Below are 12,323 nucleotides of genomic sequence, written 5' to 3'. Positions count from 1 at the left end.
CCAATTCCTGAGGAACAGCCCTGTCTCATATCTTTTCCCTATTGTAGAAGTAGCCCAGATGTTTGCTTAAGATGGCCTTAGGAGGGGAGAGTGCCCGTGACATGTATGTGCTTGCACATTAGCTCCTTGTTTCCCCCTCAAAGCCCCCTTAACCAATTCCTGCTCTGGGGGGCCCCTCCCCTTCCCCCCTCCCCCGGGCTCCGCATAGCCGCTCACACGCAGGCGCCAGCCTGCCCCTCCCCCCACGCCCCTCTTCCCGCTCTCAGGCTGCAGCCTGCCGGGCCTTGCCCAGAGCACAAAAGGCCTCTGCAGCCGGCGTCCCCCCGTTGCCCCTGGCAACCATTGAGCGGCGTCTCGCTTCCCCCTTGACCTTGGAAAGAGAGAGTAAACAGAGCCTCCATTGGCTAGCCGGGGCAGGGAAGCCAATCGGAGTAGAGGTTGTAAGGAGGCGGCCGAGAGAGGTGGTCGGGGTAGGAAGTTAGGGTTAGAGGCTACCGGCGAGGCTAGAATCCCGGCGTGGTCGGTTGGAGCAGATATGTCTGTCCGGAGGCACATTGGGAATCCCGAGGTGAGGGTCAGGTCTCGATCGGAGAGCCGGAGGGGGCGGGCGCACCGGAAAAGGCTCCACGTGGGCCGGGAAGAGCAGCTAGCGACTTCCGTCGGCCGGAAGGCGGGAGGCGGCCGCCGTGAGGAGGGGTCTGGAGAGCAGAGGGAGGCGGGGCGGGCCTGGGGGATTGCGAGCCAAGTCCGGCATCAGGTGGTGAGAGACCACCCTCCCGAACGTTCGCTGTACCCCGCCATTTGTCGCCCAGAGAAGCGAAGTGCCCGAAGACACAGCCCCTTCCCTCAAAGGGCTTACAGTCTAGGTGTGGCAGTTCCACAATATAACGAACATGCAGATGAACGCCCTGAACCCTAAAAAGGAGCAAAGTCAAAAGGAGCCATCGTTTCTGATTCTGGGGATACAGGATGAGCAGGAACAAGCAGATCAAGCCATGTGTAAAGGAAGCAAACTATGACGTTAGGTTACCCTCTTCCCGATGGGACCTTTTACTTTCTTGTCTGTTCCACCCCTAGTACCCTGCTGCATTTGTGCGCATTTAATTTCAACAAATGTTTATGGGACTCGTACACTGCCGTGGGTGCTAGAAATACAGAGAGTAAGACAAGGCATTTGTCCTTTAGTAAGTGCAGTCTCGTGAGGGAGACTTGTAAACAGAATTCGAGTACAGCGTGGTTTGGGAACAAGTTAAAAGAGCGCAGAGGAAAGATTGGACTCACTTAAGGAAGTGAGAGAAGGTCCTGGAGATGGTGTGAAATGGCAAGGTGATGAGCCAGGTGAGGGAGCGTCCCAGATAGAATAGCATAAGCAAAGATGAGGAGGTGTGAAACGGGGGGAGTGGACAGTTCCCTGTAGAGAAGCAGGAGTAAATTCTGGAAGGGCCCCCTGTGCCTTGTTTAAAGTACTTGGCCTTTATACGGAACAGGAGTCGCAATTCATTTCATTTCGCGGTGGATATCTGTGAGCTAGGTTGAGAAAGTTGTGAGGCTAAGTTTGGGCTCTGCAGGAGAATGCCAGGATCCAATATAATCTCTACCACGGAGGCGAGGGAGGTAGGTCTGGAGACCGGCAGTTTGCCACATACTTGCCTTGCTTGCTGGTCTGAATTTGAGAAACTTTTGAGAAGTTGTAAGTAACTGAGTGCCGTGGTCAGATTTGCATTTTAGGCCGATGGCTATAGCTGCTTTGTGGAGAAAGGATTTGAGGAGGCCAGGACTGGAGATGGGCAGATTAGTTAGGTGGTATTTATGATACAGACTTAAAGTAAGGCCATCGAACTAGGGACAGAAATGAAAAATATTTAGGGAATTAAGTCGTTAAGACTTCATGCTTAGCTTTGAGAAATGAAGAGTGGAACGGATGACTTAGTTTCCCAGCTGGGGCTACCCATCGGTGCTGACACCCTTGATGAGATTAGAGGAGTGTAGGGGAGAGAAGCAAGGATGCCCTGTGTGGTCATACATTTGTGTCCTAGAGGAAGATGTCCAATTTCCTTGTTTTAGTGGAGCACAATTTCCAGTAGTTTCTTGAAAAAGAGTGCATGCGGAATAAATATTTTTTATTTCTGTCTAAAATGTTACGCATGTCTGAAAATGTTGTTATTCTGCCTTCACATTTATCTGCCTGCAAGTTTGGTTGAGTATAGAATTCTTGGTGGGAGACCATCAGCGTTTTGAAAACATTACATTGTGGTCTTCTAGCATCCAGTGTTGGCTGTGGAGAAGTCCAAAGCCACGTGTTCCTTTGTATGTGACTTGATTTTTTCCTTTCTGGAAGCTTGTAGAATCTTCTCTGTGTTTCCAGTGTTATGTCTCACAAAGATATGCTTTGCTATGGGTCTGTTTTCACTCATATTGGTGGGAACCAGAAATTCATGTCTGTTCTGTAAAATTTTGTTGAATTATTTTGTTGTTGACTTCTCCTTCCCACTTTCTCCATTCTCTCTTGCTTGAATTCATTATTCTCATGGTGCTTCTATAAGACTGATTCTCTAATTTGCTTAAGTCTTATTTCCTGTTTTCCACATCTTGGTCTTTTTCCTCTTTTGGAGATTGTTTATTTAACTTTATCTTGTAATCCTTCTATTTAATTTCTGCCATCATGTTTTTAATTCTTGAGAGCTCTGTTTTGGACCCTGATGTGTCCTTATAAAAGACTTTATTGTGGGGTGCCTGGGTGGCTCAGTTGGTTTAGCATCCGACTCTTGATTTTGGCTCAGGTCACCATCTCACAGTTTGTGGGTTCAAGCCCCGTGTTGGACTCTTCGCTGTCAGTGCAGAGCCTGCTTTAGATCCTCTGTCTCCCTATCTCTCTGTCCCTCCCCTGCTCCCTGGTCGTTCATGCATGTGCGTGTGCTCGCTCTCTCTCACTCTCAAAAATAAACACTAAAAAAAAAAAGGAATAAAATCTGAAAAAAAACACCTTTTCATTTTGAAATAACTATAGGTTCACAGGAAGTTGCAAAAACAGTACTGTCCCATGTACTTTTACCCACTTTGCCCCACTGATTATATTTTATGTTAGTATACTATCAAAGCCATAAAATTGACATTTATATAATACATGTATAGTTCTAGGCTAGGCTGTTTTTTCACTTGTGTAGATTTAATCCAGATTTGCACAGGTTTATATTTGTAATCAAAATACAGAACTATTCTATCACCACAGGTATCTCCCTCGTTCTATCCCTTCCTAGTCCCATCCACTTTCCTCCTCCTCATCCTAACCGCTGGCAATCACTAATGTGTTCTCCATTTCTGTAATTTTGTTATTTGAGAATGTTACATAAGTGGGATCACACGATATGTGACCTCTTGAGATTGGGTTTTTTTCACTCAGACTAATGTCCTTGAGACACATCCAAGTTGTGGCTTATGGCAATAGTTTGTTCCTTTTTGTTGCTGGTTAGGATTCTGGGGCATGGTTAGGACTCTGGGGCATATAACGGTTTGTTTACCCATTCACTTATTATAGGATATTTTGCTTGTTTTCAGTTTGAGGCTATTATAAATAAAGAGACGAACTTTTGGTACAGCTGTTTGTATGGATGTTCATCTTCATTTCTCTGGGATAGAGGCCTGGGAGTGTAGTTGCTGGGTCGTATGTGAGCATATATGAGTTTTTTAGAAACTATTTTCCAGAGTGACTGTACCATTTTACATTCTCCTCACCAGTGTATGAGAGATTCAGTGTTTGCACATTCTTGGCAACATCTGGTATTGTCGATATTTTTTATTTTAGTTGTTTTAATAGGTGCACTGTGACATCTCATAGTGAGAGAGAGGGAGACACAGAATCGGAAGCAGGCTCCAGGCTCTGAGCCATCAGCCCAGAGCCTGACGCGGGGCTCGAACTCACGGACCGTGAGATCGTGACCTGAGCTGAAGTCGGATGCTTAACCGACTGAGCCACCCAGGCGCCCCTGTGTGTTTGTTTTTTAAGTTACTGTGTAAATGTTGATTATTGCCAAAGCAGTAATCATTACGGTTACATTTTCTTTCTTACCACTTTTTGTTTTTCCTGGAGTTTCTATCTGCCTTTATTTTATTCTGTACTATTTATAAGGTTTTGTAAATATGTAGGAAAATTTTCCTACATCACTATTTATAATTTTTTTCCAGTTATCTTTGCCAAAACTTTTGCTCTGCATTTGTGTCTGTGTGTGTGCGCACACACTTGTGTGTGTAAAGAGAGAATTTTATTTTGTGGTTTTGTTTTACCCAAATGTTATAACATTTGATATATGGCTTTTTGACTTGCTTTTTGCACTTAACAATAAGTCTTGGGGATCTTTCCATGTCAGACAAATACAGCCCAACTTAATTATTTTCTTTTAACGCTTACATGAGTACTTGGTATGGTTGTAGAGCTAAAGTTTTTAAAATTTTTTTGTCAAGTTTGAATTTTTTAGTAACAGCATTATGAGATATAATTCACCTATTTAAAGTATACAATTCAGTGGTTTTAATATATTCACAGAGTTGTGCAATCATCATTGATCAGAACATTTTCATTTCACCAAAAAGAAATCCTGTAACCTTTAACTATCACTCCCCAATTTTCCCATTGTCTTCCCCATCCAGTCTTGACAATCACTAATCTTCTCCGTGTAGATCTGCCTATTGTCTACATTTCATATAAATGGAGTCATGCAAAATGCCTTTTGTGACTGGTTTCTTTCACTTAGCATAATGTTTTAAAGGTTCATCCATGTTATATCATGTATTAGTACTTCATTCCTTTTTATTACTGGATAATAGTCTTTGCGTAGACATACTTCTTTTATTCTTTTTGATAGACATTTGGGTTGTTTTTACTTTTGGAGCTATTATGAATGATGTTACTATGAATATTCATGTACAAGTTTTTGTGTGGATATATGTTTTCATTTCTCTAATGATAGTTTTTTGAACTATTTTTTCCCCTGCATAGTGTATTTCCTCCCTATTGCAATTTTTCTTTTTGGTTTGTTGGAGATGTTTGTACTAGTCAACTCAGGCCACCATAACAAAATGTCATAGACTGGGTTGCTTAAACAACAGAAATTTATTTCTGGCAGTTTTGGAGTGCTGGGAAGTTCAGGATCAAGGTGCTGGCCAGTTTAGTTTCTGGTGAGAGGTCTCTCCTGCCTTGTAGATGACTGCCTTCTCACTGTGTTCACTAGATTTCTTTCTGTGTGCCCTGTGCAGAGGGGAGAGAGCTCTTTTGGTGTCTTTGTTTATAAGGACACTAATCCTATTACACTTGTGCCCCACCCTTATGACCTCATTTAGCCTTAATTACCTCCAAAAGGCCCCGTCTCCAAATACAGTTACATTGGGGATTAGGGCTTCAATATAACCCCCAAACATAAATTAATAATTTAGAATTAAAAGAAGCCTGAGAACATTGCGATGAATTTGGGGGTGTGTGTGGGGGGGGGAGACACAATTCACTTCATAGCAATGTTCTCAGGCTTCTTTAATTTAATACATAATTTAATAATTTAATAAATAATTTAATCCTAAATTATTAATTTATGTTTTGAGAAGGAAACTTAAACAGGTGATTTGAATCTGTATATTTGAGAGGGACTTGCTGATGGTGAGCCTAACTACAGGAAGATCTCACTGGGCCATGATTTGGGGAACTGTCCTCCCAAATCTGTAGGTTCAGCTCTTTCCTCTTAGGCTGGTTATTTTGCTCAGAGAATTCCTCCAGTCTCCTGAAAATAAAAGCCTAACTGAATTCCTGGAGGAATTAGAGCTAGGAGCTAAATTTCAACATTAGTATGCACCATTCACTTAACGCCCCTATTTTCAGTAATGATATCTCTGCCTTTCTCTGTCTGGATACCTCCCAGTCCAGAAACTCTTTTCAGGGAATAAATCTATAGAGATCTGCCATGGTGGAGGAGGGGAGGTCACTCAGGGCACACAGGGGACAGGGATTTGGAGATCCAGTTGTTTTTCAATCGGCCTTCAAATAATCTTCCTTATTTCAGCCCCTCCTTTTACTCCCCACTTCTGGAGGTGCCTGGAGCTGTCACTTCCTAAGCCTTTTAAGAATTGTTCTTGGCCTTCCCTTTGATTTTCTTGAATCAGTCAAGTCATTTTCCTTTGTTGATCTGCTTTCTAGACTTCAAAAATCTATTGCTCTACCTTCTCCCACTCTCTCTGGTTTTTTGAGCTTTATGTCCTCAAAATAGAAGACAAAATTGAGGTTTTGGAAAGAAGTGAAATTAAAGGCCTGTGTTCAATATGCTATCTTCATCCGGTAGCTCATGATCTGTAATTATTTTATTTGTAATCTGTAATTATTTATTTGTTTATTTCTGGCATACTTACAAGAACATAAACTCGTATGCATTGTCGCACTGCCTGGCATGCAAATAAACATTTGTTGAATGAATACATGAATATATGGCTGAGCTGGGAGGAGAAGTCAGGCTACAGTTCCCTATTTGGATATCAGAAGCATACAAATGGAATTCAACCTAAGTGTTTGGCCCACAGAGAAGCTATAGATTGAGAAGATGGAATCCTGGCGAATGTGGTGCTTAAATGGCTGACAGAAATGATCTATGTGTCATTGGAGAATCAGGGGAGAGAGGTATCACTGAAGCCAAGGGAGTGGAAACTGAAGAAGGTAGGGCTGTATAGCAGTGTCAAATGGTACAGAAAGGTCAAGTGAGTTAAAGAATGAAAAGGAGCCATTTTTCAGCAATTAGGGGATCTCTGATGTTGGCCAGCTGCCATAGGAACCATAGTAGAATAGTGGGGACGGTAGCCATGTTGCAATGCAATAGATAGAGGAGTAAAGTGCAGATATCCAGTGTAGGGGTCCCCCCCCCCGCCCCACCGCCCCACCCAAGTTGCTTAGCTAGAAAGGAAGCGGGGAGGGGAGGGTGTTCCAATTATATATCGGAATATATGTTCTGATTATAGATTGATTCCTCATGAATCACCCCATGTTTAGTGGCTTAAAATAATAGTCATTTTATTATGATCTCTTATGGTCCTGGAGGCTGACCATGCTCGACTAGGCACTTCTCATTTGGGATCTCTTGTGGTTTTTCAGGCAGACAGAAGCTAGAGCTAGAGCTAACTTGAAGGCTTCTTCAAGGCCATTGATACAGTCTGTTGGCTAGGCCCTCAGTTGGGGCTGTCAGCCATACTACCTACACATGGCCTTTTCCGTGTGGCTTGGCCTTTCTCACAACATGGTAGCTGGATTCCAAGAACAAATGTCCCAGGACAGGTAGCTGGAAGCTGTATTGCCTTTTAGGATCTAGCCTCAGAAGTCATAAGGCAGCACTTCCATCACACTCACTAGCCCATCCAGATTCCAGTGGGGCTGGGGATGGAGACTTTGGCCCCACCCCACCATGGGAGGAGTCTCAACATCACAGTGTAAGTGAGATGGGAAATTCTGTGGCAAACATCTTGAGAAATACAATCAGCCATAGGTAGTAGCTGCTGGCAAAGTAGGGGCTGCTGCTTGTGCATACGGGGTCAGGGTTAGTGTTTGAGATCAGTAGAATTGGGCCAGATCAAAACTCCCATTTTAAAAAAAAAAAAAGCTCTTTAAAAGACCTATGTTAAGTGTGAGATTGCCTTAAATGAGGCTCTTTTCAAGATTGAATTCATTTCCTTCATTTGATGGACCTCCTGTCTATACAAAGGAGATAAATAGGGAAATTCTGAACAAAATGTATAATGGTATTTTTAAAAATCCTTTAAAGGTAAATCTTATTACATACGTTGCCATTGAAATACAACCAACCTTGTGAATTCCATTTTGAGAGAGGTGGGAAGTCAGAAAAGCTCATTCGTGTTTGAATGATTTGAGATTCGGACAATGCCACTCGTTTTCTGTTGATTTTCCTTCAGAAAAATCCCATTGTTGATTCTTGTATTTCTCCCTTCCTCTCCAACATCCATGGATTCATAAACTGTGTGTTAGTAATCTGCCAAAATACTCTTGCAATTATGTGGCTCACAGCTCAGTATTTTTGGTACCTTCCATTGTCTTCAGGGCCTACTCCAGGCCCTTCGTCTACATTCAGGGTTCTCTACTTGGAGCCTGCCTATCCATGGTCCCACCAGACAGCACAGGATTTCATATACCCCTGGTTCTTAACTCCTTTTAGGTCACAAATCTCTTTGCAAATTTGGTGAAAACAAGGACTCCCTTCCCCATAAAAATGCACACACACAAAATTTTGCATAGTTTCACAGGACTCGTGGACTATCAAAAATCCATCAGAGGATCTGATTTTCAGAACCCTGGAATGAGTGTGGAAGAGTGGAGGCTCTGGAGCCCGACGACCTGGTTTCCATCCAGGTTCCATCCTTCTCACCCGCTGAGTAACCTCGAGAGGTTGCTCCACTTTGTGCCCGTTGTCCTACTATGTATGATGAAGAGAATGCTGGTATCTACTTCACAGGCTGTTGTGAGGATTAAATGAGATAATGTAGGTAAAATGCTTAGTCGAGTGCCTGACAACATGGTTAAGTGTTCAATAAATGTTAGCATCGGCCACCTTCGTTACGGTTGTTGTACCTTCTTTCGCAAATCGAAAACATGCTGTTCTTTACACTTGCTTTTAAAGTGGCTTTGCTATTAGAATGGCCTCCACTCAGAATGCTTTTCCCACCTGTTTCCTCTCTCATCGTATCCATAGAAGTTCAACCCTTGAGACACAGCTCCAGTGCCATTTCTCCCGCAAAGTCTCCCACATCCCCCAGCCGTGTGTGAGTGCTCCCTTTGCCTCAGACTCCCAAGGCCGTCGCGTGGTGCTGACACGCATGCTGTGTGTTGCTCAAGTGTGAGAACCATCTCCATCCATTAGGCAGTCCTGACTGCTCTTGCTGGTGTGAGGCCTCACAGCAGGTGCAGAGATCTGGAAGGTAGAGCCATGTCCCAAGTGCCAGAAGCAAGGAGTAATCATGATTAGTACAAACAGCCATGACAGTCCAGGTAGGGAATAGATGTCCATCTGACTGGGACCTTCAGAGGAGTCTTCTTGGAAGACATGTTTGTGCTGGGTCTTGAAAGCAGAGTGGAAGTGAAGTAGCTGGGGAGGCATGGCCACACGGGGAGGACATTATCTTTGGACCTTTCTAGAGATGTAAGCCCTCAGAGTCTTTGACATTTTTGATTGCTCTCCAAGAGCCCCTGATCATATCACAACCATGAACTTTCTTAGCTTCCTCCCTCCTCCCGAGGAACTTCATTGTGATCACCTATCTGGTATCTTTATCTTGAATACATAGCCAGTATCCAGAGCTGAGCCTTCTGCCTGGGCTCCGGGCCTCATCCTCTCCCACTCCCTCATTTCCATACCTTCTTGCTCCATTTCCAACTTCTATTATCTAGCCTCTAAACATCCTCAAATCTCTCCTTTCCTCCAAAACAAAACAAATCAACAAGAAAAACTTATTCCTTAGCAACTCTCAAGGGGGGAAAAAAAGGCCATTTGGCTACTATCCTGTGTTTTCCTCCCTCCCCGTCTCATACAACCTGCTGTTTTGCTTCTGCTTCTGTCAATTTACTGTAACCTCTTCCACCAGGGCCATCAACAACGTTCTGGTTTGTTCAATCCCAATTTACTTTGTTATTCTCTTACTTGGCCTTCATTCTTGCTCACTTGTTCATGTTTGACCTCTTGTTCTTGGACTTGACAGCATTGATCACTGTTGACCACTCCCTTCTTCCTGAAACTCTTCTTTAATTTTCATGACCCACTTTCTTCTGGCCTCTCGTGAGTCTCAAACATGGTGCTTTTCTCTACCAGACCTTAAGTGCTGGGCTATTTCACCTTAAACGGTCCCTGATGGTGATTTTGTCCATTCCTATGGCTTCCCCTGCTGCCTTTATGCTGACAATCACCAAACCTTCTTTCTGCAACCCTAGATCTCCTGATCTCCAGACCCAAATAACCAGCTCACCATTTCCGTCTTGGATAACCCACAGATACGTCACACTGAACATGCCTCAACATGAAAAACCTCATGTTTTTCAATGTATGCTTCCTCCTTAATTCCCTTTTTTGGAGAATGGTAACACTGTCCTCACCCTGTTACACCAGTCAGTTTTCAATCTTACTGATTTTACGTCTTGAAGCTGTCTCCTCTTCCTCATCTCTTCTGCCACTTTCTTAGCATCATAGATCTTCTTAGCACACCTACCTCTTAATTGATCTTTGTGCCTCCATCCTTGACTGTGATCCTATTAGCTCTCCAGAATGCTGCCAGAATGAGCTTTCTAAAATGGAAATATAATCCCATCACTTCTTCTTACTTTCTTCAGTAACTCCCCAATCGTCTACACTAAGGTTTCTCAACTTTAGCACTATTGACATTTTGGGCCAGCTAATTCTTTGCTGTGGGGGACTGTCATTGTAGGGTGTTTCGCAGCATCTCTGGCTTCTACTCACTGGATACCAGTAGCATCCCCACCACAGCCACCACCCACCTGAAAGGTGTTCAGACATTGACTGTTGTCCCCGGGAGCAAGGGGGGCAGCAAAATTGCCCATTTAAGGATAGTCATCTACAGGGAAAAAAATCCAGGTTCCTTAGCATGGGCGGATACAAGGCCCTTTATGAACGCCACCCCCCCACCCCCCATCTGCTTCTTCATCTGGCCCCATGTTGCCCCCTATGCTCCAGGTCTACCAGTTGCCAGAAACCCTACCTTCCACCTACCACTCCTTTAGCTTGACTCATTTTCTTAGCCCTCAGATTTCAGCCTGGAAGTCATGGCTCAGGACACAGTTCTTGACTCTTTTAGTCACTTGTCTTTGTTCACTCTTTGTTCACTTGTCTTTCTTCCCAGCACCACTGAGAGCTAGAGGGCTCTGTGTGCTTAGCATGGCGGCTCACTCCTAGTAGACACCCAGTAAATGTCTGCTGAAGGGTTGGTGCTCAATAAGGCTTTGTTGAATGAATGAATGAATGAATGAATAGTCCTTCTTGAAAGAACTTTTCTCAGCTCTTTCACTTTCCACCATTCCATCCTGTTTATGTAATTGAAAAAAAAAAAAAGCCAGTTGGTCAGTAGGTCAAGAAACAGTCACCCCCAAAACAAGAATTTTAAGGAAAAAAGTATGAAAGTTCCATAAAGTCTGTGATGGTCTCCTTAGACTTTTACGTTGTGGTTGGCACTCGAAAGCCAGGAACGAGAAGTTGGACCAAATTGGGAAAATGGAAAAGAGACACTACATTTTTCTACTGCAGCATATGGATTTCTCATTAGTCTATGTAAGGGAAAACCGGGGGCGGGAGGGGCCCAGCGACTGCAGCTGTCCACACTCCCCCCCCCCATCATTCTGCTGCCACCACACCTGGTCCCCAGAGACACCCTCACTTCTTAGCTATGTTGGCTTAGGTATGGACAAATCCCCTTGGTTCAGCAGAGACTAGCCTGGAGTTTTTCAAAAGACACTTTGCTAGGAAACTAGCAGAAAACAAAACAAAACAAAAGTAAAAACAGGAAATAGCATATAGAAATTATAAAAATACAGAGTACAGAAAAAAATGAAAAAAAATCCCTTAGCCTAAGATAACTGAATTCTACTATTAGCTTTTCTTGACTCAATTTACCAGACACATGTTTTCCCTGGTTTTTTGGTTTTTTTTTTTTTGATGTTTCGTTTTGTTTTGCTATGATATTGTCTTCTTCTGGGATATCTTGCCCTAAAGTTCCCCCTTTTAGTCTTTAAATATTTCCCTTCTCTCCCTTAAGAACCTTCTCCATCTTCATCTAGGAATTCCGGAGTTGGAATTGGTGTTAGAGTCAGTTTGTCTTAAAGACAGTAGATTACTGGTCAGATGGAAACGGGGGCTCTCCAGGCTTTCTCTAAGGATGAAAAAGCTTAGGGGTTCCACACACACATCTGAGGCCCAATGCTAAGCATTCAGGACAAAGGTTTTACTTCCCTAGAGTGAAATGAAAACCAGAGACAATGTCATGAGTTTTTTTTAATAACAATAAAAGACCATTCTTGGCAAAATTAGAAGTTGATAATTCTCTATGGGTGCCTCCAGTTCTTAGAAATTCTTCCTAGTCTCTGAAATTCAAAACTCTGGCCAACAGGACATGCTGTAGTTAACTGTGTTTTCAAGAGCATATGATAGGGGTTTTAAATTTTAGTTCTCCACCTGATTTTTTTTTCTTTGGTCGGTAAAGCACACAACTCTTAATCTTGGGATCATGAGTTCAAGCCCCACACTGGGTGTAGAGATTACTTAAAAAAAAATAAATACATAAAACTAATC

General features: G+C 43.3%; 1 protein-coding gene across 4 annotated transcripts in view; it reads left to right on the top strand.

Moving 5' to 3' along the window:
- Positions 1-458: 458 nt before the first annotated feature.
- CEP41 (centrosomal protein 41) overlaps positions 459-12,323 on the top strand; it is a 47,134-nt gene continuing 35,269 nt past the window's right edge. Inside the window, exons 1-2 of one of the 4 annotated variants that reach the window (XM_045495657.1) lie at positions 465-568; positions 1,532-1,614. In XM_045495657.1, the coding sequence (XP_045351613.1) occupies positions 1,573-1,614 (42 nt within the window). In that variant the 5' untranslated portion in view covers positions 465-568; positions 1,532-1,572. Of the gene's footprint in view, positions 569-854; positions 1,021-1,531; positions 1,615-12,323 lie in introns of those variants that run through there. The other 3 variants (XM_045495658.1, XM_045495659.1, XM_045495656.1) reach the window with 3 other exon arrangements.

This window comes from Leopardus geoffroyi, chromosome A2 (assembly GCF_018350155.1).
Source record: "Leopardus geoffroyi isolate Oge1 chromosome A2, O.geoffroyi_Oge1_pat1.0, whole genome shotgun sequence".
In the NCBI taxonomy this organism is placed as follows: domain Eukaryota; kingdom Metazoa; phylum Chordata; class Mammalia; order Carnivora; family Felidae; genus Leopardus; species Leopardus geoffroyi.
The sequence above is the reverse complement of the archived record's forward strand: the minus strand, read 5'-3'. Positions and strand labels throughout refer to the sequence as shown.